At 57.0% G+C, this 18,843-nt stretch overlaps 1 protein-coding gene across 2 annotated transcripts in view; it reads right to left on the minus strand.

The window, feature by feature from the left end:
* Nucleotides 1-935: 935 nt before the first annotated feature.
* Nucleotides 936-18,843, minus strand: part of SHC2 (SHC adaptor protein 2) — a 29,141-nt gene continuing 11,233 nt past the window's right edge. The window contains exons 3-15 of one of the 2 annotated variants that reach the window (XM_049639435.1): nt 16,178-16,248; nt 14,170-14,230; nt 13,883-14,002; nt 12,212-12,265; nt 12,021-12,072; nt 11,800-11,926; nt 10,430-10,583; nt 9,745-9,802; nt 7,076-7,219; nt 4,949-5,259; nt 2,942-3,075; nt 2,740-2,800; nt 936-1,396 (exon numbers count right to left, since the gene is read on the minus strand). In XM_049639435.1, coding sequence (XP_049495392.1) covers nt 2,947-3,075; nt 4,949-5,259; nt 7,076-7,219; nt 9,745-9,802; nt 10,430-10,583; nt 11,800-11,926; nt 12,021-12,072; nt 12,212-12,265; nt 13,883-14,002; nt 14,170-14,230; nt 16,178-16,248 — 1,281 coding nt within the window. In that variant the 3' untranslated portion in view covers nt 936-1,396; nt 2,740-2,800; nt 2,942-2,946. The remainder of the gene's footprint in view (nt 1,397-2,739; nt 2,801-2,941; nt 3,076-4,948; nt 5,260-7,075; nt 7,220-9,744; nt 9,803-10,429; nt 10,584-11,799; nt 11,927-12,020; nt 12,073-12,211; nt 12,266-13,882; nt 14,003-14,169; nt 14,231-16,177; nt 16,249-18,843) is intronic. The other variant, XM_049639434.1, reaches the window with a different exon arrangement.

Here is an 18,843-nt window from a genome sequence, read left to right on the forward strand (position 1 = left end):
AAAGTAAGAGGCACGGCGTCAGTCTCCTCGGGCTGTTTTTTGACGGCTTTTCCCCCTGGTTACAGACAGAGCAGAGTGTGGGCTGCTCCCCTCACCCTCACCAGGCTCCCCCAGGGCAGGGGGTGTGGCCTGCTGACTGCAGAGAAATCCCATCGGATCTCTCAGTCTCCCCAGAGATCCAGACCCTGGGCAGGGGTGTGGCCCTGGCAGGGAGGCCTCTCCAGGAGGGCCAGAGGAGGGGTTCCTGGAGAGATGGTGGTCTCTGGGAAGGAGAGCCCAGAAATCATGTGAGGCAAGGTCTGCAGAGCAACAGCTGTGTGCAGGGGCTCTGCCGGTGACAGGGGTGGTCTGAGAGAAGTCAGGCCACATTCGGGGGGAAGTCAGGAGCAGTTTGGAGGGAAAAGAACTTTTTGCCAGACATGCAGGGGCATCTTGAAAGAGGTTTGCAGCATTCAGGAAATACAGATGTTTCCAAGGGGAAGACGGGGGTGTTGGGGAGGCTTTATCTCGGGGTAAAAACAGGTGTGAGGGAGATGCCGGGGGTTCTGGGACAGCAGACCACTGCCCCACAGGCCCAACGCCCTCTTCCCCATCCCCCCCCTCCAGTCCCCACATCCTCCAGCCCCGAAAGGCCACACCGTGGGCCTTGGCTCTGCCCCTGGGACACTGGCCTCAGCCTTCCAGCCAGAGGGCCTCTCAATGTGCAGGTGGGTTCGTTTCCTCATGGTCGTGTTACCAGCAGATCCCAAATGTCCATGCAGGTTGGCAGCCGGGAGGGCAGAGTCCCACAACCACCCACCGCTCCCCCCGCCGAGCCGGTTGTGCTGGCCTTGCCTGGATGCCCCCCATCCCAGCTAGGCCCCAAGACTACTCGCCCCCTTCAACATCAGCAGGTGCCCCGGCCTGAGGACCCAAAGCATCTCAATTCTTCCCCATAAAAGACAACTGTGCACTGATTTTTCAGGTGGAAAAACTGAACCAGTCAAGGACAGGAATCCCTCTTTCCAGGGAGAGAAGCTGAAGTCCATCCGGGAAAAGAGGTGGGCCTCCTTAACCCATCGAAGGCCCTGGCCAGGGCTTGGAGATGGAGGACTGCTTGTCTTTAATGTATTTTCTTTAGAGGTGAGAAAAGGTTCTGTCTTTGGTATGGACACCCTCACTCCAGGCAGAGGGTGGAGGCAGGCAGGGCGTCAGCAGGATAAAGGGGTCGTGGGCCCCCATTTCTTGGCCTTGTTGACCCCGCCCAGGGACGCTGGAGAGAGGCCTATGCAGGGGAAGGAGAGACAGTGGCGGTTCCAGCCTGACCAGGGTCCGGAGGGAGAGGCTGAGGAGCCCGTAAGGCCACAACAGGGGCATCTGCGGAGCAGGACAGGAGCTGGGAGCTGAGAACCATCACCTGGGGAAGAAAGAGAAGGAGAGGTCAAGGGTCAGCTGAGACGGCAACCAGAGACCCAGGTTCCGGCGTCCAGGACCCTGAACCTCAGTGACAGGGCCCAGTGAGGGCCTCCAGGCTGAGGGACCGGGGTGAAGCTCCCCACGTTCTTACAGTGTGACCTAGGGTAGTGCTCTAACCTCCCTGTGCTATTTCTTCTGCAAAACGACAATGCTAATGACAGTGCCAGTTCAGAACCACGGGGGAAGCCTGTGGAGTTTCGGGAGGTGGGAGCATAGCTATTATTACTGCCATCAGCATTGTTTCTCGGATCCAAACACCTTGGGGGAAGGGAAGCAAACACACAGCCCCCCACCTGCTGATCCTTTCAGGTGTCCCATGGGCCCACTCCCAGCCCCAGAAGCCCTTCCCTAGACTGGAAACCCCTTCTATGACTGCAGCCTGAGGCCTGGGTGGGGGAGGAGGCGGGAAGGGGACCGTTGTCTTGGGGACAGGAGAGCAGCCCAACCTGGCCAGAAGCTCCTCTCTGCTGAGCCCTTGGGGAAATTCCACAACCCTCTTCCTTTGCGGCCCCTCCCTCCCCAGCTGGGCCCCCAGCTCCTGGCTTCCAAATCCCAGGTCCTGCCTCTCCCTCCTCCCCAAGACAGTTCATGCCACCACCACCCCCTGCACCCGCAGCTCACGCGCATGTCCTGCCTAAACCACCCCCCACCTCCCCCAGAGGCCCCAGTCTCTCACCAAAAGGTCCTGGAACCACCCAGACCCAGACCTGCCTGTCCCTCCCCAACACCAAAAGCAAAAGCCCAAGGGTGCACCTTTTCATCTCGCGCACCTCTCCTGAAACACCCATCGGACCCAGGCTACGCTAGCCCCTCCTCCAGAATAGTGCCCCCCCCCCCCGTGTTTAATTAAACACGGAGTTACCATAGCAACTCAGCAATTCCACTCCTGGGTATATGCCCAAGAGCCACGAACATAGTCCACGCAAAAACCTGGACGTATGTGTTCTGAGTGGTCTTCGTCGTGATAGCCAAAAAGTGGAAACACCCAAATGTCCACTGACAGTGAGTGGATAAACACGTGCCCACCGCGCACGCGCACGTCCACAGATGACCGCATCCCCCGCGCAAGCGCACGTCCCTCGGCTGCAAGCCGAACCGAGACATCCACACCTGCTGCCCGTGGGCGCACCCCGAACACACGACGCTCTGGGAGGGAACCAGACACGAGAGGCCACACGGAGTGTGAGTCCACGTGTGTGAAACGTCCAGAACAGGCTCATCCACGGATGGGAAGGGGGCTCGTGGGGGCCGGGGACTGGGGGAGGGGTGATGGTGACAGGGTACCTTTTGGGGTGGTAGAATGTTCTGGAATTAGGTAGAGGATGGTTGCACATCTCTAAACATGCTAAAAAACAAAACAAAACAAAACACTGAGTTGCACACTTTAAATGGGTGAACTGTGTGCTTCGTGAATTTTCTCAGTTTCTAAAATGAGAGAAAAGCTGGCGAATGGGTGAAGCTGGGATCCGTGGGGCCCACTGCGCACCTGGCTCAGGGCTCGCGTTTGACCACGCCACGCAGATGCAGCTCGCTTTCGGCCGCCACGATGGGTTGCCCATTCTGCAGGTGGTAGTCGATCAGATGGCTGATGCTCTCAAAGAGCACATCCTTCGTCCGCACCTGTGGGGCCAGAGGCCTCAGCGTCAGCAGCACTGGGAGCTGGAGAGGCCTGCTGACTGGGAATCTGCAACCTCGGGAGCCTGCCCCGTGGGTCTGATGCATGCTCCAGTCTGAGAGCTGCTGCGTCAGAAGCTTCCAGGACTTCAACCATAGAATCAGACTCAAGATTCCAGAGTAAGGTATGCACACGGGCCCCAAAACCACCAGGGTTCTGTGGTCCCCAACAGACCCCTTTTTGGTGGTCCCCAAAAAGTCGTGTCCGTGTCCCAAACCCTGGAAGCCGTGGACAGGAACTTATTTGGAGAAAGTGTCTTTGCAGATGTGTCTTTGATGCAGTTCAAAGACACAGCTGATGGTTAAAAAACACGCAGGCTTCAAAGATGTCAAAACAGATGAACGTGGGGAAAGGGGGTGGGGGGGGGGGGGGAGGGAACAAAAAACAAGAGACTCAAAGATAGAGAACGAACTGAGGGCTGAGAGAGGGAGGTAGGTGGGGGTGGGCTAGATGGGTGATGGGCACTAAGGAGGGCATTTATTGGGATGAGCACTGGATGTTGTATGTGTGTTATGAATCACCGAATTATACTCCCGAAGCCAATTTTACCATACATGTTAACTAACTAGAATTTCAGTAAATACTTGATATCAAAAAATAAAACTTAAATTTGAAAAAGGAACTAAGCTTAGTCTCTTCAAAAAAAATGAGAGAGGGGTGGCTGGGGGCTCAGTCGGTTAAGCATCTGACTTTGGCTCAGGTCATGTTCTCGTGGTCCATGAGTTCGAGCCCCACATTGGAGTCTACGCTGACAGTTTGGAGCCTGGAACCTGCTTGGAGCCTGGAACCCTCTCTCTGTGCTCCCCCCCCCACTCAATTGTTCTCTCTCCCCTGCTTCTCAAAAATAAATAAACTTTGGGGCGCCTGGGTGACTCAGTCGGTTAAGCGACCGGCTTCAGCTCAGCTCATGATCTCACAGTTTGTGAGTTTGAGCCCCGGGTCGGGCTCGGTGCTGACAGCTCAGAGCCTGGAGCCTGCTTCAGATTCTGTGTCTCCCTCTCTCACTGCCCCTCCCTGGCTTGCAGTCTGTCTCTCTCTCAAAAATAAATAAACATGAAGAAATTTTTAATAAATAGATGAAAGGAAAGTGTGCATCATGAAGAAATTTACTAACTTGTAGACCCTAGAACTCCTTGCAAATTGACATGTTTATGAGGCTTGAAATACATTATTTAAAAAAAACACTCAAAGACATCATTCTTTGTAAGACACACAGTGATGACATGAGACAAAGATAATGTAAAAACGGGGTGGGGGGACAAAACAAGAGACCCATAAATATGGAGAACAAACTGAGAGTTACAGGAGGGGGGATGGGAGGGGGGATGAGCTAAATGGGTAAGGGCACCAAGAAATCTACTCCTGAAATCATTGTCATACTATATGCTAACTAACTTGGATGTAAATTTTAAAAAATAAAAAATAAAATAAACAAAACAAAACAAAAAAAAAAGACGCATAGTGATGACAGACTGTAGGGGCAAAAGCGCATCTTATAATTGATCAAATACAGCACTTTGTAACCCCTGAAAGGCCTCCAGGCTAGAAAAGGTTTTGTAACCCCTAAAACGCCGTATAGACTGGGAACTCCCCTGTAAACCCTGAAATTCTTCTTAAACGGGAAAATACTTTGTAATTCTAAGCTACCTGGTAAACGGAAACAGAATCTGCTTTGTAACCCTCAAACTACTTCGTTAAACCTAAAGGTGCTAAGGCCGTCCATCGGGCCATGCTCCCGGCCCTGGCCCCGGCCCCGCCCCCTGCGGCTCCGCCCCTCCGCGCTCAGGCCCCGCCTCCGGCCCCCGCGCGCCACCTTACCACGCCCTCAGGGTCCACAAGTAGCAGGTGCTTGGGCTGCCCCGCGTGCATGCCTGTGAGGACGTACTGCCCGGGATTGGTGACGCTGTCGCGCACCAGGAAGTCCCCGTCGGCTCGAAGCAGCTTCTCTGCGGCCCTTCGGCTCATCTGGCCATGGTACCAGGGCTCCTGCCGCAGCTGCTCCTCCGTGGGGGCGATGGGGGCCCGGCGGGTGGGGGGGCTGGGCCACTGGTCCTCCAGGGGAAGGGGCGCTACCGCCGCCCCCGCCCCCGCAGAGCACTCGTGCAGCTTCAGAGCGTCCTCGAAGGGTCCTGGAGGCGAAGATGAAGTGCAGGAGGCGGGGTTGGCAGCTGCCTCCTGCTGGAAAGCGGAGGTGGGTGGCCTGGGCTGGGAGGAAAAAGCTCCAGGTGGTTACCCCCCACCCAGGACCTGAGCAACATTGAGCACCTAGGGTGCCTCAGACCTTGCCCTAAGGCCACAGTACGTCACTGGCTGTGCGCTGAGTGGGTGTGTGTGTGTGTGCTCTGTGTGGTGCCAACCTGGTCACCAGTCACCTTCCTGCCCCTCTAATGGGTTCTATTAGTTATGCAGTATATTCTCACGGATTCGGTTAAGTCTATGCAAATGAGGTCAGCGTTTCTTCCTCTCCAGTATTTATGCCTGTTTCACTAATTGCCTGGTGACATCGCCAGCCCCTCTAATACGACACTGCATCTCGGTGGCAGGCGGCAGGCATCCCTTTCTCTTACAGACATTCACAGAAAAGCTTCCTATGATATGCAGGGGTTTTCTGAGGCTTCCAGCAAGCACCAGTGTGACACTGGACAAGCCACTCGCCCTCTCTGAGCCTGTCTCCTCACTGTAAAGTGGACGTGGAGCTGTGGAGCGGCATAGATCAGACACCCTGGAAGGCAGAATCCCAGCGCTGACCCCCGCACTCCCACATGCCTTCCACTTTCTCACCCTTGGGAATCCCTCCTCCCTGACTCCTTCCATGGTCTGGGCGCAGCCAACCCAGCCTCCAGCCACCAGGACGTGTGACCGCACGAATCAGAGACAGACCCAGAATTTTCAATGGAAGCCTGGCCAGGGTTGCTGGGCCGCCTGGTCACCCCGGGGGACCGCCGGCCTCAGAAGCCCCCACACTGGAGCAGCTCCTTTCCCAGGTGAGGACTGCTGTGGGGAGGCAGCGGGGGCCACGCCTTTAGTCTGGCAACTGCTGCACAGTGGGCACTATCAGCCCATGTCCTATTGCGGTAAGAAATCCAGTTGGGGGGCCTGGGTGACGGCACGGAACCTGCTTAGGATTCTCTGCCTCCCTCTCTCTCTGCCCCCCGCTCACATGCACACTCTCCAGTTGTCAGATGGTGGGGAAGGGGGCTTGGCAGACTTTGTGAAGGCAGAAATTTCCAGCCGGCTTCCTGGGGCTCTCCCACTAGGGAGGCGTCCCGAGGAAGGGAGATGACCATGCCTGTGGATGACCACGACATTGGCGTGGTTGCAGATAATGACGCTGTTTGGATCGCAAACTTCCCCCGATAGACTGACCACCCCCTCAGGCTGGGGCATCACGGAGGGAAGAAAGGAATCAAGTGTTCACTCCATCAATATGTGGTTCGGCCTCCCTCATTACACTGGGGTCCCCCCAAGGTTGCCTCCCCCACCAGGCTGGGATTCCCAGTGGAAGGGGCTTGGGCCTACTGCCTGGAGCCACAGAGTCACCTGAGGAGGGAGCTAAAATCCCCTTGTCAGACTGGGAGACCCAGAGGTAAGGAGCTACCCCCACCCCCAAGAGACTAAGGAGTATCATGGAGAAGAGGGGCCTGAGCCTCCCCCATCATACTAGCCACTCTTTCCAGGCATGAACTGGGCCCCTCCCCTCAGACTAGGGACCCCTATAGAGAGGAGGCTGGCTTACTCCCAACAGACTGAAGAGCCCCGGGGAGGGGGGTGGGGGGAGGCCACCAGAGCCTCCCCTATCACACTAGGGAGTCCTGTAGGAAACACTTCCCACCCCACCCTCACCACTTTGCAAAGTCCCAACTGAAGAGTGCTGGGCCTCCCCCATCAGACTACAGGTTGCTAGGGGCATGGCCTCCCCCCTCAGGCTGGCCTGCCCCTACATACGCATGTCGAACAGGTCCTTCTTGGGGCTGTCCTCCGGCTGCAGGGGCTCTGGGGCATCCAGACCCTGTGTGTTGACGTACAGGTGGTCCTCATAGTCTCGGGGGCCCCGTGCATCAGCCTGCACGTAGCCATCCCCTGGTGGGCCTGGGGAGGGTAGGAGGAGTGGAGGGGCCAGCTGGGGGAGCAGCAGACCTCACCTGGGAGCCCCGCCCAAGCCCGCCTCCCTGCCGTATGGAAACTTCACACCCTCTTGCAGAGCCATCTGGAGTGAAAACCCATAAATGTCCAACCAGGGACTGTGGGGCACTAGAGGGCCACTCTCGGGGAGGGGCCACTGCGACTAGGCAGGACGATGGCAGAAACCCCCATGTTTCTGTTAAATGTCCCCATCTAAAAATTACTAACAACGAACTGTCCCCTCTGTAATTATGCTATCCACATGACACATAGGTCATGTGTTTCTGTTTCTGTCCTATTGTAGGATTTCCTTTCTTTTCAAACTTAATTGTGAGTGTGTAACGCATTTGCATGGTTCAAAAGCCACAACCACAGTAAAAATTATCCTTGGAGGGATTTCTCACTTGGGTCCACTCAGTGCCCCATTCAGATTCTGCTGGATCCTGACCACTTTGCCTCTGCCCTGTTCCCCTGCCCTCACCCCTCCCAGGGTGTTGGGTTTTTGCTGGTCTGACAGGTTCCCAGGTAAATGGCGTCTGGGGGACCTTACTTCCCATTTCTCTTATTTTGAGCAAGGCTGAGCTTTTCCCAGGTTCAAAGGGCATTTGTGCGTATTTTTCTCAGAACTGTCTCTTCATTTCCAGACGTCACCACTTTTAATCCTTGGCAGAGAAATAATGATTTTGGCACACTGGGTGGCCAAATCCAGCCCAAGGGCCCTACTGTTTGCAATCCCCATGGTATGCCAACTACATCCTTAACCTCATGGGCATTGGGCTCATAGGCCAGCCCCGCCTGCCCTCTGTGGACAGGGGAAAGTTCGCCACCCTCTCTGTGCCTAACTCTCTTCCTCTGTAAAATAGGGAGAATAGGAGTCTCCTTCATAAGCGGGGTGAGGACCAAAACCGTAGAACAGTGTCTGGCAAACAGATATGATTCGATATGAGTGCTGACCATGTGCCAGGCCTGGATGGCTGATGGGGGCAGAGAGGTTTCAGTGCAGGCTTCCCGGTATGCCTGGAGGAGGCATGGATTCTCCCAGCCTTTCATGGCCAGGGCCAGGGAAGAGGGAAGAAACTCAGGTTGCAGAATCCGGACAGAGAGAATCCCCAGACAGAGGAGCTGGGGCATTGATGTATTGGGAGGAGTTCTTGGCTAGAGAATTGGGAAAGGCGTAAAAAGAAGCCTTAACAGTGTGTGCAAAGGCTCAGGGCTGGGAAGTGCCTATGAACCCTGGAAGTCATGGGTGAGCAGCCCATGTCCCAGACAAACAGCACACAAGGGCCACATTATAGCTTGGCACCTGGTTCTTTAACCACTGGGTGCTGGCAGTCGACGAGGGTTCTGACGCTTGGCAGCGAAGTGCCCAGATTATCTGGGAAGATCTAAAAAAAAAAAAGCCCAGCACAGATGTTAGGCTGTGAGGGGACAGGCGACTACAGCAGGCTGGTGGGCGAACCGACGGGCACCCTCGCTTCGGAGAGCAGCTTAGCGGCCTCCAGTAACGTGACTAACAGGCTCTGATGTCAGCAGCCTCACGGCTCGGCACCCACAGGAGAAAAACGGGGCTGCACACCGTGTGTGTGAGGGGAACCCTCGGTGCCCACCAGTAGGAGCTACGTAGGCAAGCAAGCTCCAGGAGGCTGACGCTGCAGAACCTCAAAGCGACCAAGACGCCCACAGCACGCCTGGAGAGTCACCATGTCTGCGGGTGCCTGTTCTTACCGAGCCCAAGAGGAGACACAGAGGAGCCGGGGGGCTGAGCGCCCCGACTGGGAGCAGAGGGCCAAGGGGGTGCCAGCCTTACGTCACTTCTCATTCTGTGTAACAGGGCAAAGTGCTCGTGGGCCGAGCACTCTCTCCATCACAAGAGAACAAGGAGCCGCCCTCAGGGGACCGGACCGTGTCGAGACCAGAACCAGCGGAGTGACGAACATCCGTGGCCCTTCGTCACACCACAGACGCCACAGCAAGCACTTGGAGTCTACCCAAGTGTCCGTGAGTCAAGTGCAGGCGAGATAAAAGAGATCCTCTGCACGGGGGGGTCGCGGGCAGTGCGAACAAGAACGGGCACGGGGCGCGTGCTGATGCGGAAGGAACTTCAGGATGGATTGCTACATGGGAAAAGCTAGGTGGGAGCCAAAGACTTAGTACATGGATTGGAATGCGCGTGAACGTCCGTGGAAAATACTGGAAAAATAACGGAAACTGGTACTAAACGGTGGCCTGACTGGGGAGGTGGATAGGCAAACGGGGCCAGGGTGACACAATGACTTCTCACTGAAGGCCTTTCTGTGCTCTGGCATTTTGAACCACGTGAATGCTGTGTCTCTCCCAAAATGCAATGAACCCAGTCTGTACAGAAGAAAGACAAACCAACTAAGAGTGTGGGGGGTGCACAACATCTCGCGGGTGAAAGTGAAGTGGTGCAGAGGAGAGGCACTGGGGGGGGGGCGGGGGCCTCCCTGAGCCTCCAGGGTACCTACTGTTACCTGAGGGGCCCAGGTCCCATGGCAGACTGCGGGTGTCCCTTCGAGCAGGTGATACGCCCTGAAAAAGAGTGAGGGGTCCTTCTGCCACGTGCAAGCCCCTTCCCAGCCCAGCACCCCGCCCTCCCAGAGGGCTGGACCTTCCCAGCCCAACACCCCACCATCCAACACCCTGCCCTCCTGCACGGCTGGAGACCTAAGTCAGATGCTAAGAGGGAAGCTCTGCACCCTGCCAACCCTGCCCCCAGGCCCTGGCTGCTGCATGCTGTTCCCTTCACCTGGATGCCCTTCCCTGCACTGCTCTCCCAGGCAACTCCTGTTCACCCGTCAGGGCCCAGCCCAAACACTGCTTCCTTGTGGAAGTCCTCCGACCACAAAGTCAGTCTCCCTGTTGTACATTCTCATTACCTCCCCTGGAAACCTGTCTCGTCTCGTGGCCCTGATTAAACTGCCAATAGAATTCTCTAATCAGTATCTGAGGGTGGGAGTCACATCTGGAGTAGGGCCAGACCCATCTGTGCAATTTGGGGCAGGAAGGAGGGAAAGGAGGGGCAGGGAAGCATGAGATACCTTCCCCTAGGGTCAAGGAGAAGGGAAGCAGAAGGAGAAGCCAGGGTCAGGCCCAAGGAGCCAGTGCCTCGAGATGACCTCCCACCATCCCTCCCCCATGAGGGCCACAGAGGCTGACCTGGCCGAGGGCGCCGACGGCACAGGGCTGAGTTAGGGCGAGCCTGGAGTCCACCAGCCCGCCCAAGGGCGGCTCCTTCCCTGGGATGCTGTTGTAGTAATTGTGTTCCGTTTCCTCCTCGTCCCCCCAGGCCGACTCCTCGGGCCTGGTCAGCCTGGGGACAGACAGCAAGCAGGAGCACAGGCAGGGACCTCAGGTCTCAGGGGCAGAGAGAGAGGGAGCTCCTGCCAGGACGCCAAGGCCGCGTGGCTGGAGCTTTGCTTGGTGGGCCGGGCTGAGCCCCTTCCTGCTCTGGGCCAGTGCTCTTTCCTCCTCTATAAAATGGGACCTCGCACTCTTTCCAGTGCCTTCTAGAAACTACAGCTGGTCTCCACTCCCTTGCGCCCACCTCTGCCCACCCCGCCCCCACCAGGCAGCACACACAGGGTGCCGGTCTGGCACACGGGGCCGGGATGGGAGTGCCCTCAGCACCATCTGGCCCTGCAAGGGCCCCTGTAGAAATTGATCAGGCGACTGCGGTCCGGACAGCCAGACAGGGGAGGCTGTTATCAGTGTTTATCAGGCACAGGGTGCAGGCAGCAGAGGAGGGCCCCTCGAGCGGACACGATGGACATGTGAGCCCGTGTGGTGAAGGCATGCTGGTGAGGGGCTGAACGGAGGAGAAGCGCACGGCAGCATGTATTCCTGCAGACGCTCCCTATTCCTTAAGGTGAGCACGTTTGTACGTCTAACACGTTCACCTGTCCATCATTTAGTCTGGCAAGTTTCCACCCAGTGAGCTACTAAGTAGCTAAAAGCAGGGCTCAGCAAGTCTGGCCCCGCCTGCATGCATGCAGCCTAGGAGCTAAGAATGCTTTCTACTCTTTTAAACCACAAAACTTTTAAGTGATTAGGAGAACATGCAAAGAACAATATTTGGTGACACGTGAAAATTACATAAATTCCGAATTTAGCTCCTATAATTACAGTTTTGCTGGCAGGCAGCCCATTGATCCTTTCACGTATGGTCCCCAGCCGCTCTTGCTACAATGGCTGAGGCAGATGTTCTGGCCCAGGAAGCTGAACACACTGACTGGCCCTTTTGCAGAAGCGTTGGCCACACCCGTCCAGGCTGGTGATGACCACAGCCGCTGACTGGCTCCCCTAATCCTCGCCCCAGCCCGGGCGCGGGCTGTTTTCACCCGGGTTTTATAGAGGAGGGTGTGGCGACCGGGCAGTGGAGCCGCGTGCCCACTGGGAGCAGAGAGGGAAGGAGGGACAAAGCGAAGGCCCACACCCGGGGTGGAGATGGTGAGGGCAGGGACTGCGCATCTGGCCTTGGTCAGGTGGCACGATGTCTCTGGGAAGACGTGGAGGACGTGGCCTGGTACCTTTCCGGGGGCAGGACCACCCTGGGGGGGCTGTGCAGGTACTGTTTGAAGCGCAGCTCGAAGGCTTGGCCCACGGTGCTGATGATGCTCTGGGCGAGGCCCTCACAGCACTCCAGGATGTGGCAGGCTGCAGAGGGTCACGGTCACGTAGCATCAGCGTAGCCTCGGCCCACTGGCACAGCAGCCCACAGGGCCCCCGCCCGCCCCCACTGGGACCTCACCTCTCTGGTTGATGGGATCCTTGGCTACGTAGGCCACATAATCAGTCATGTCCTGGGGGAGAGAGAGGACAAGTGGGAGGGCTGGACCTGCCGGGGCTACCCCGGCCTGGTAAGGGGGCAGGGGTGGATGGGCATGGGGCCGTAGGGCACAGATAGGACCAGAAGTCTACCCCCCCAGTCCCTGGCCTTACCGTGTCACCTCCCGACGCAAAGGAGATAGACTGCATGTGGTGGTTGGCAATGACCTGGTGGGAGAGAGACACAGTCATGGGGGCCACAGTCCTGGGGCCGGGGAAGGGGGCAGGCTCACCAGGCCAGGGCCACAGAGAAGCGACCAGGAAAGGGCCGGAGTCAGAATGGGGACCAGGGTGACCAGGAGAGCAGCTGGATGGGGAACGCCCGCCACCCTCACACGTGCATACTTCTGACACCCAGACACAGATGCACGGACACGCCTGTAGACGTGCACAGACACACGGACAGCCCACAGACGTGCACAGACATGGACACAACCACAGACGTGCACAGACACACGGACACGCCCTCCTACACACAGATGCTCACACATGCAGTCACACACACTCAAGCCCATCTTTGCACCCTCACGCCTGGTGCTCTGGCCCGCGCGTCCGCCCAGACACACACCGCGGACGGCGCACTAATCTGGCACAGCCAATGCAGCCATGGAGGCTTGGAGGAGACGCAGGAGGGAAGAGCCGGAGGCTCTTTTCTGGCACCAGCGCCCAGGCATCATCATCTGTGGGCTCATTTGCGTGCTCATTTGCATGCTCATTTACATGTGCTTGCTCATTTGCATGCTTGTTTTTGGTGCACACTTGCAGGCCTGTTTCCGTGTTCATTCACGTGCTCGTTTGCATCCATTTGCCACCTCCCATTGCTGTCCTCAGTGCTCATGTTCCTTCAGGGCCCAGGGAGCAGTGGCCGCCTCACCAGGTGCTCCACAGATGCCCTGCTTGGGCTCCCTCCGTGGTGCCCCCACATCACCGCTCTTCCCAGGCTCACAGTGCTGTCTGGACAAGTCCTAACTCCCCACCATGAGCCTCACTGGCCTCTCCAGCTCTGTCTCCCCACAGGGTGACCTATGCCTAGGACATCTCTCCTCACCTCCTCCCTTGGAGCCAGCATCACCGCCTCCAGGAAGCCCTTCGTGACACCCCTGCTAGGTTACAGTGCCCTGTACACACCTACAGCACCCCTTGCCTGGCCTCACAATGCTTTTTATTTTTTTATTTTTTATTTATTTATTTATTATTTTTTTTTAACGTTTATTTATTTTTGAGACAGAGAGACAGAGCATGAACGGGGGAGGGTCAGAGAGAGGGAGACACAGAATCCGAAACAGGCTCCGGGCTCTGAGCTGTCAGCACAGAGCCCGACGCGGGGCTCAAACTCACAGACCGCGAGATCATGACCTGAGCCGAAGTCGGCCGCCCAACCGACTGAGCCACCCAGGCGCCCCTCACAATGCTTTTTTAGAATTTGTAATTATTCCCTTATCTGTGCAATATTATTTTGCTGGATTGTTTCCACTAGAAGATTCCCGGCCAGGGGCTTTCACCCTCAGCACTGCTGACAATGGGGTGGGGTCCATCTCGGCGGGGGTGTCCTGGGCACTGTGGGGTTCAGCAGCCTCCCTGCACCCCACCCCCGCACTCGTGCCAACTGTGAGTGCCATGAGGGCAGCTCGGCTCCTGGCTCAGGCGGGGCCTCAGCACATCTCCAGGTGAACATGTTCACACACAGCCCCACACCTGTCATCTCTCCAGCTTCGCCCACGGGACCCTGGACCTGCCCTGCACAGGGGGCTGCTGGGGGCTGAGGACACGGGTGGCGGCACTCACCTGGCGCGTGGCAGGCACGGACAGGTTGAGGCCATCGGTGGAGATGCTCACAGCGATGCTCATGCCAGCGAAGCGCAGGTTGCTCTTGCCCAGGATGGAGGCTAGCGCCTTGTTCGGGGCCTGGGGACAGGGCAGAGGGCAGTGCTGGGCCTGCACAGTGGGGAGCCCAGGCACTGGAAAAGGTGGGGCAGCAGAGGGGCTCCAGCTGGGGCAAGGTCCAGGACGCCCCCCCCCCCCCCCCCCCCCGCTCCAACCACACCCACCAGGACCACAAGCCCGTCACCCACCTTCTTCTTCCAGGAGCCCCGGATGCCAGGCACTGCCTCATGGAGCCGGTTGATGGCTTCCCTGTGGGGGGGGGGGGGGGGGGGGGGGGGGGGCTGGGTGAACTCGGGGGGGGGCTTGGGGGGGGGGTAGGAGCTCAGGGAGTGTGGGGGGCAGAAGCCATGGGCAGAGAAGGTACTTGGATCCTGAGCTGGGAAGGGGCTCACAGGAGGGAGGGAAGCGGGTACCTGGAGAAAGGAGGGAGGAACAGAGCCATGGACGGGGGGCTCTCAGCCCCCAACCCGTTTGTACCCGGCAGATACCCATGCACATACCGACCTCAGCTCTTGCCCTCTGGGGCTTCCTTCTCAGTGACCAACACATCCCTGGGCCATGGCCCAACTCCAAACCACAGGGGTGAGATTCAGGGGAGCCAACGACATAGGGCCTCAGCCGGGACCCCAAGTGTCATGCGGCCACAGGCCAGCCAAGATCCCCAGCTGTGGCATGAGAGCGTGACCTCTGCTCTGGGCTCGCCAGACTAAGAGACAGACCTCTGTGAAACCGCTAGCCCCGGGGAGGACTGGAACTTCACGGGCCCTGAAGGTCAGAGGGACCGTGCTGGGCCCCAAGTGGCCGGGGCCCTCACACCCGGCAGGCGCAAAGGCAAAAAGGCGCGGCGGGAAAGGTCTTGCTGCTCAAACAGCGAGATGTGGAGACACCACACAGCCCGACACCCCACCTCCCATCCCAGGAGACATGAAAACACACGTGCACACAAAACCAGTGCACGCGCGTTCACAGCAGCACGAGTCACAACAATCACCAAAAGGTCGAAGCCACCCAAGTGTCCATTGACAGGTTGACAAACAATGCGTCCACCGCACAGGCACAGGTCCACAGAGGAACGTGTCCATCGCGCACGCGCACATCGCGCAGGTGTGTCCACCGCGCATGCGCACATCCGCAGAGAAACGCGACCACCGCGCACGCACGTGTCACTCAGGTACATCCACCGCGCACGCGCACGTCCACAGATGAACGTGTCCACCCCGCACGCGGACACCCCTCCACCGCGCACGCGCACATCACTCAGCCGGGAGCAGGCGCGAGAGGCACCCGCACCCGCCGCCCCGCGGGCAGACCCTGGACACACGAGGCTCAGGGAAGGAACCAGACACGAGAGGCCACACGGGGTGTGAGTCCGCGTCTGGGAAACGTCCAGAACAGGCACACCTCTGTGAAGAAACCAAAACACATCGAGTTGTGGACTTTAAGTGCGTGAATTGTCTGATGTGTGAATTACAACTCAGTAGAGTGTTTTTATGTCTACAGTGAATGGCCTGTTTTCACATGCAAAAAGACCTCGATCCTGGGACGCCTGGGTGGCTGGGCGCAGGTCATGATCTCGCTGGGGTCCATGCGTTCGAGCCCCACGTGGGGCTCTGTGCTGACAGCTGGCAGCCCTGCCCCTCCCCCGCTCACGCTCTGTCTCTCTAAATAAATAAATAAATAAATAAATAAATAAATAAATAAATAAATAAAACATCAAAAACCAAAATGGACGTGGATCCCTAAGCCTCTTCATGACTCATTCCTGGCAGCTCAGAGCATCACGAGATCGATGTGCTTTGCACCAAAAAAGCAGGGACAACAGAGGTGCCACCCAGAACCAGCTCCTAGCCCCTTCCAGGCCTGACCTGAGTCCTAGCCGGACACCAGCCAGCACCCGCGGGTCCAGCACGCCTGTGGAATTCGCACACGGCAAGGCGCCAGGTGTCATTTCTATTAGAATCCGGGGTCTGGGGAGCAGAGACAACTGGACGGCAGGACAGAGCTGGAACTCAGCTTATGCCCCGCCACAAGGCCATTCTCAGTCCCGCCACACTGTTCTCCAAGCTGTGAGGCAGGAGGGAATGTTGCTGCGCAGACTGTCTGAGCGGCTACTGCCACCTCTCCAAAGCCTCACATCAGCCCTCCCTCAGCTGCCCCGAGGCCCTGGCCCCACAGCAGCCGGTCTCAAAGGCTCACCTGGTCACCTGGGTGCGAGTGTTAAAATCCAGAGAGCGCATGGAGCGGAGGACTTCGATGCAGCCCATGTACTAAGAGAAGAGAGAAGAAGCAATTAGCAGGCAGGCCCTAAGCACGAGCCCAGCAGAGCCTGGGTCAGGTGACAAGTGAATCCAAGCCCTCCCTGCAGCGAGCTCTTCACCCTCGTCTCCAGCCCCGTCCTCAGCAATGTCCAGCTTTGCTGCCTCAGGGCCTTTGCACCTGCTGTGCCCCTGCTGCTCCCTTTCCCCATCTTCGTGTGCACTGGTTCCTTCCCCGTCTCCAGGCTCAGTGTCACCTCCTCAGAGAGAACCCCCTTCCCTGATGCTAAGCAAGTTGTTCCACAGAAGCTGGTTGACCCTCCAGGCTCAGTCTCGCTTTGGCTTAACCATCAGCTGCTTGTTCTCCCTTCCTGTTCCATTAGAGTGTGAGCCCAGGAAGACCAGGATGGTGATGCTCCTGTCACTGCTGTAGCCCCAGAACCCGGCACAGGGCCTGCAAGCAGACTGGGAGGAAACCATCTGGCCTGTGAAACCCAGCGCATTGACTGGCCCTTTCCAGGGAAAGTTTGCTAACTCCTGCCTAGGCCACCATGTCCACGGAAAGGTAGTTCAGAACCTCCAAGAGACAATGCAGAGGGACAGAGGAGGTAGAAACAGTCAGCAGAGCTCCCAGACTGCTTCGACCACAGCCAAGGGAGGGGGAGCGGGGACCAGACTAGGGCCACAAGCCTCTTTCCAGCCAGTGCCTGTGTGCTGGGGGGCATCTGGCACAGCATCTTGAGGGCCACGTGGCAGCAGCACCTGTCCGTGCAACGTCCAGACAAGTAAATCCACAGACACAGAGAGGGTTGGCAGGTGCCAGCAGTTAGGGGAGGGGAGGGGATGATGGCTAATGAGGACAGGTTTCTTCTAGGGTGATGGAATGTCCTGGAACCAGATAATGGTGATGGTTGCACAACCTTGCGAATGTACTAAATACTATTAAACTTTGTACACTTTAAAATGGTTAATGGTTGGGGTGCCTGGGTGGCTCAGTCAGTTAAGCGTCCGACTTCAGCTCAGGCCATGATCTCGCGGTTTGTGAGTTTGAGCCCCATGACGGCCTCTGTGCTGACAGCTCAGAGTCCGGAGCCTGCTTCAGATTCTGTGTCTTCCTCTCTCTCTCTGCCCCTCCCCCACTTGTACTCTCCCTCTCAGAAATAAACATTAAAAATTGTTTAAATAAAATAAAATGTTAATTTTGTCAATTTTACCTCAATTTTTTAAAAATCATAGATGCCCATACATTTTGACCTTGAAACTCCATGTTTAGGACTTAGGCCACAGATACATCAGCCCAGGGACTGCCAGTGTGTTTACAAGTCACTATGTGGGGTGGCCCATGCTCTGCCCGCTCCACGGGGCTCCGAGCACAGGACTACAGGGAGACAGGTGGACAGGTGCTTGGTGCCCCGATGGATCCGCGCTTACCCACTCCCTTTGCCCTTGGGCCCCCCCTGGTGCTGGCACCAGGGGCTGGCTCCCTACACCTGGCCCTCTTCTGGGTCTCCTGCCTCAGTCTCCCCTCAGGGAGAGCTTTTGCACATGCACTCCCTTGCTGCTGGGACCTGTAGAACTGAACAAATTAGCAAGAAATAAGAGACACCCTAAAACAACACATCTGGGCTTGTGCGATCCAATACATGACTGAAGGCCAACTGGAATTGCCACTAAACAATGAATATTTCTTAGTGTAAGTATGCCCCCAAATAGTGCATGGGACATACTTATGCCAAAAATTATTGGTATTCGTTGGAACTTTAAATTTAACTGGGGGCCCTGTATGCTTGCTAAATCTAAACAAATCATTCTTGAAATGGAAGAGTATGCATTTGTAAAAGAGACAAGAATTGTTTATTTACATGAAATTATCTCCAAGGTATATTATTAATCAGCAGGAACAAGGTGCAGAACAGAGGTCATGGTGAGTCACGATTCCCTCGGACAAGGGGTCAAGGGGGAAGATGTGCACACATGCGAGTATACACAGTGCGAGTAGATGAGTAATTCTAGCAGATTCTAGCATGGTAAAGTGGTTGTTTCCAGGGGAGAAACCACAGGCTGTTGGCAGACTGAAACTATGCTCACAACCCGTCCCTCACCCCATTCCCTCCTCCCCTCCCCGTCCCTACCCACCCCCATCCCTCCCTCTATCCCTCCCCCTATCCAGGCCCTTGTATGTCAGGAAAGATGACACATGTCACGAATGGCATGTCAGGAAAGGTGACGCAGCCAAGGCCTAAAAGGCCCTTGTGCCCTGGAGCTTGTCCCCTCACTAGTCCCAGGTCCCTGAGACCCTGCTAGGCCAGCCTGCTCTGTGAGAACAGACACGTCCCCATCGCTATCATCCCAGCTGACACTGGCCAACTGCCACGGGAATGAAGAGATCAGCTCAAGCTGACCCACAAAACCACAAAAAAATAACGTTTGTTGTCCCGCACTAGACTGTGGGATGATTCGCGACACAGCGACTGCTACCTGAGGTAGTGACCGGAAGACAAGGGGCGAGGCAAGCAAAGACCCAGGCAAAGGGAATGGCCACTACAAGGCCCACACGTGAGAACAAGTTTGAAGAGGCTGCAGGCTCACTCCAGTGCAGCTAGAGCA

This window comes from Panthera uncia, chromosome A2 (assembly GCF_023721935.1).
Source record: "Panthera uncia isolate 11264 chromosome A2, Puncia_PCG_1.0, whole genome shotgun sequence".
NCBI classification, from domain to species: domain Eukaryota; kingdom Metazoa; phylum Chordata; class Mammalia; order Carnivora; family Felidae; genus Panthera; species Panthera uncia.